The sequence below is a fragment of the Ictalurus punctatus genome, chromosome 18 (genome assembly GCF_001660625.3).
Source record: "Ictalurus punctatus breed USDA103 chromosome 18, Coco_2.0, whole genome shotgun sequence".
Classification (NCBI taxonomy): Eukaryota; Metazoa; Chordata; class Actinopteri; order Siluriformes; family Ictaluridae; genus Ictalurus; species Ictalurus punctatus.
In genome coordinates, this window is record NC_030433.2 from 2,720,001 (window position 1) to 2,725,000 (window position 5,000).

At 40.8% G+C, this 5,000-nt stretch overlaps 1 protein-coding gene across 14 annotated transcripts in view; it reads left to right on the top strand.

Moving 5' to 3' along the window:
- Positions 1-5,000, top strand: part of LOC108279184 (transcription factor 4) — a 165,784-nt gene that overhangs the window by 140,189 nt on the left and 20,595 nt on the right. For all 14 annotated transcript variants that reach the window (XM_047161788.2, XM_047161789.2, XM_017493224.3 and 11 more), the window contains 3 exons: positions 918-1,053; positions 3,670-3,740; positions 4,702-4,780. In XM_047161788.2, the coding sequence (XP_047017744.2) occupies positions 918-1,053; positions 3,670-3,740; positions 4,702-4,780 (286 nt within the window). The remainder of the gene's footprint in view (positions 1-917; positions 1,054-3,669; positions 3,741-4,701; positions 4,781-5,000) is intronic.

The window sequence follows — 5,000 nt, forward strand, 5'->3', positions numbered from 1 at the left end:
TTTAATTACACATTCATTACTCCTTACCGCACATAGATAGATCGATCGATCGAGAGATAGTTTATTGATCTCGTGAATTAAACGGTAACACCAGCCAAGCGCATGAATGTATGAACTGAGCATATCCGTTGCAAATAGATCAATTTAGTCAAGAATAAATGTGTTTATTTAAAAGTATAGCAGGACCTTTATGTCCAGAGGATCATAAGCAGTCACTGTTGCTGTTTTTTTGTTTTTTTTTTCCTTTTTCCTGTTCAGTATCATACCTGTTCCTGTCTCTGGTGAAATGTATAGCTATGCTGCAAAAAGGCATAATCAACTTGAACTTTTTTTTTTTTTTTTTTTTTTGTAATAGTTATAATGTCATTTGAAGAGGTTTTTTTTTTTTTTGTAATGACGGCACTTGATGTTTATAAAACTATATCTATTTAAAAATAAACTAAAATTAGGATAACAGTTAAATTACAGTTAAATGTTATTTAGACATTTTTGCTTTGATTTTAAATACAACGATTACACCGCTTTCTTTATAGATATTTAGAATTGTCATCTTTTTTCTTTTTTCCCCCCGTTGGCCATATGTTTTTTGTTCTTTTTTTTTTTTTTTAAACAGCCTTTGAGGATTTTTAGCTAGAGAGTAGAACATTTATTTCAGGTTTCTTGCTCTCGCCTTAAGCAGATGCTCGGATGACAGTCATCTTACTGCAGCCACTGACAGGACAGGGAGATAAAACTCTCTCAGTTTCAGTTATAAAGCAGCTAAGCGTTCTCTTCCAGTCTATTTCTGGCACGGATTGCGAAAGACCGCGAGCAACACGTAAAACGAATGTTTACGCACGGGCAGAGTCGTCTAAATGTCAGAACACGTGAAAGAAAGTCAGCTGTAATTAACCATCATCGCTAACGTCATTCCTCAGAGCTACCCATCACACTCCTCAGCTGAGATTAATCCCAGTCTTCCTCCGATGTCCACTTTCCATCGCAACAACGGCACAAATCACTACAGCGCGGCCTCCTGCACAGCGACCACGAACGGAACAGACAGCGTTATGGGTAAGATTATACACTTTCGGCTTGTGGCACGGTCAGAGAGCGCGTAAACGGAACACGCAGCGTTATGTATGTACGGTGGCATCGATTGATCAGGGATCCAGGTTGATCTCAGGTAGATGTTTGCCGACAATCAAGACTTAAGATACGTTTGGAGGGTGAACCGCGTGCACTGGAGAAGAATTGGATAAGAAAATTCTGTTCAGTAGAAGGGACGTCCCTGACAGTGAAAGCATGGCGGATAGAACTGTCGCTCTGACTGTGTCTGGTTGGTCAGAGAGGAACTGTGGCGCGTAAACGTGCGATGCGAGTCATGATTACTAATCCGGTTTTGATGTGCTGTGATAAGATACAGCTGTGCAACCTTCGGTTATGATAAAGGTAAACACGATTGCTTTCAGATTACGCTTATTAAAGAAAAACAGACAGCTCATGCTATTGGTTTGTTTATTTATTTATTTATTTATTTTTGTAAAGGATATCGCCACATTTTTTGTGAGAAGACATTCTGAAATGACGTTTAAAACGCATGTCAAGATCGAGAGTTCAGTATCAGGTCGCACCAAGCCACAATATAACCGATTCCAATTTTGCCCATCTGGATGGAGGGCTTGGAAGAAAAGAAGAAGAAAAAAAAAAAAGACACATGTTTACTTTTTATCAAACACATATGGACAGAGACACATGGACACACACAAATACACTTTTTTTTTTCTATGTTAATCGAGTAATGAAGCACATGTCTGTATTATTCATCCCGATTTGAAATACAGTGCCAAAGTTACAGCATTCCACCAATCGACATTTATCGAACCAGAACATCCAAATTTCCTTTTACAGCCCGACCTGGTCGGGGTTTAAATATCTCAGGCGAGTGAAGGTAATCGGATTTGAAACGAGTTACGTCATTTAAGGCCACAGGCACTACCTTCGCTCCCATCGTGACGTCTGAGAATTTTACACGCGAGCTCCGTGTACAGTTCATCGTATCGGTACTAATAAATAAATGGCGCATTCACGACCGCGTGCGCAGCAGGAGAAAGCGCTATCTGTAAATGCTCTCCAATATGCCCCGTTTTGAACTTTTCCCAGCATGCTGTTCCAGTTAAGGCCGCATCTTTTCCAACTCTTTGATGATGTCTTTCCTCCAACTGTTCCTCAGTGTGTCCCTCCTTCTTTTCCCTGTGGGTTTCAAGTTAAGTCCCGGGCTGCGATGTTATCATCGGATTTCCTTCAATGTATGCGCTGTACAGCCCCATGCCCGCCTCACAGTCTGTCGAAGTACAGGAACTTAACCAGACAACTACCATACCTGTATTTGAAATGTTATCTTTATATTAATCCCTCTACTCCGGGTCATTCATAATAGCGTCAATAAACTGATCTTATATCAGTTCGGCTCAGCTATCCACAGAACCGTACGTTCGCGAGTGTTTACGCTTTCAAATATATGAGGGTAAACAGTAGGTTTTTCGTTGAGAAACAAGGGGGAAATGCAGCTGCGTGTGTCAGAGCCTCCCGCTGTGCCGTGATTGGCCTACGTGTTGATATCTAATGACAGTTCGCTTATAGCATGATGTCGGAATCATTTTTTTGTCAGTCATGGCGTGTGTAGAAAAGCAGTTAACGTCAACATTAATGATTTTTTAAATGTATTTTCATATGTACAGGGAACAGGCAGTTCTTTGCACTTCTATTAAAAGTATAATTTTATACGTTTGTTTATATTAAAAATGAAAAAAAAATGAAAAGTCATTTTGAAAGTGGAAATATATATTTTTAAATAAATTCAACCCATATTTTTATATGTATATATTTTTTTTATATGTATGTATATATAAATGTTATACTAAAGAAAAACTTTGTCATGCTGAAAAATTTAGATGTATATAAAGCTGGGGGGGGGTTGTGTTTGTGTGTGTGTGTGTGTGTGTGTGTGTGTGTGTGTGTCTGGATATACGGGTGTTCATATGTTCCGCATTAGTGCCTGCAGGTGGGTTGCTATTCACGTTTACAGACATTTTATGGGTTTAAACTTGTTGGATTTTTTTCTTTAGTTAACTTCAAGCTGAGGTGTGTGTGTGTGTGTGTGTGTGTGTGTGTGTGTGTGTGTGTGTGTGTGAGAGAGAGAGAGAGAGAAAGAGAGAAAGTATTATATGAAGTAAGGTAGAGTTGGAGAAACAAGGTCAAATTTCAGCCTGACGCACCCTTCTACCCACACACACTCACACACACACACACACACACACACACAGTTCACTTGCAGTAAAGTGAAAGCTGAAAATTGTATAGCAGCGTACAGTATATAAAGAGAACGTTATATTCGTTATATATGTAAATGTAAAACCACTTTCACATATGCAGAACGCTGGCGATGGAGGCCGTTTCAAACCGACCGGGAGTGGACACCCCCCCCCCCCCAGTGTGGTCTGAGTGAATCGGGACTACAGTTTAATACCTGATTTGATCCCGTCACAAGAAGTGAAGAAAACATGCTCAAAGGCGTTTCCGACGTACAAGCTAAACACTCATGATGTGGAAACAGAGAATGCTAAAGTGGGAGACAATGGAGATACTAGTGAGAAAGCGCTCTAACTTTTTCTTCTTCTTCTTTTGAAGCTAATCGAGCGCCAAGTGGAGCAGGAAGCAGCTCACAGACTGGAGACGCATTAGGAAAGGCCCTGGCTTCGGTGAGTGGCTAAACACAGACACTCAACACGTGCTCGTACACGTCCACCCGATCGTCTCACACCGAATCCTAAACAGACATATACTTCGAGGAAGATGTAGAATTCATTTAAAATCGTGTTATTGACATTGGCAGAGAATCATCTCCCAAAAATAAAAAAATAAAAACTCTGTGCTATATATAGGCTCCATAAACGCCATCACAGTTGTCTCACCATCATCACTCCAAACTGTACAGCATATTCACTATATACTGTAGGCCAGAGTTTGTTTTCAAATGCCATAGTGTGTGTGTGTGTGTGTGTGTGTGCTGGATGTTCTTCACTACACTTTCAAACACAAGTAGCAAATGGAATACTCCCGAAATAGTCCGTGTTGTTTTTTTTTTGTTTTTTTTGTTTTCCTCCCCCGTATTACACCATGCGCACTCTGTATTTTGGGCGTGTCATCATACCAGGCGAACTTGTCATACCGTCGCCAAGTTGAGAGAACACTGTCGCTAAGCAACTGGGAAATTCCGACACCAAGCGTAAGCTAGATAATCACAGAGACCGCTGATTTAGCTAGCTAGGACATAATAGGCGTAGTGACAGTGCAAAGATAAATATCAACATTTCCACCAGACGCTAACGTTAACGTTATGTAACGCGATGCTTCCCAAAAGTTCTTCTGAAGCAGTTAATACAGTTAAATAATACACGTTTCGTAGATACAGCACACACACACACACACACTGTGCACTTCCCATAGATATGAAACAGCATGATGGATTGTGGGTCATGTGGTGTTAACATCACTACAGATTCATCTTACATTTTTACATCCATACTAATTAGTATGTGTTCTTAGCTCATTAGGTAACGTTAGGAGTCAGTGTTCACACGTCATTGTGCGTGCGCGCGCACTTGTGTGTGTGTGTGTGTGTGTGTTCTTACGTGTCATGGATATGTGTTATCATTACAGATCTACTCTCCTGATCACACCAACAACAGTTTCTCCTCAAACCCCTCCACCCCAGTGGGATCTCCACCCTCACTCACAGGTAAAAAGGGTTTACATGAGCGTGTACATTCAATTCCATTCAGTTTTATCAGTGTGGCGCTTTTTACACCGGACGTCGTCTCAACGCAGCTTTACAGACACGTATAAACACAGGCTAGAGATTTTAAGCGTGTGGGTTTATCCCTATTGAGCGAGACGGCGGCGAGGAAAAACTCCCTGAGATGATATGAGGAAGAAACCTTGAGAGGAAGCAGACTCAG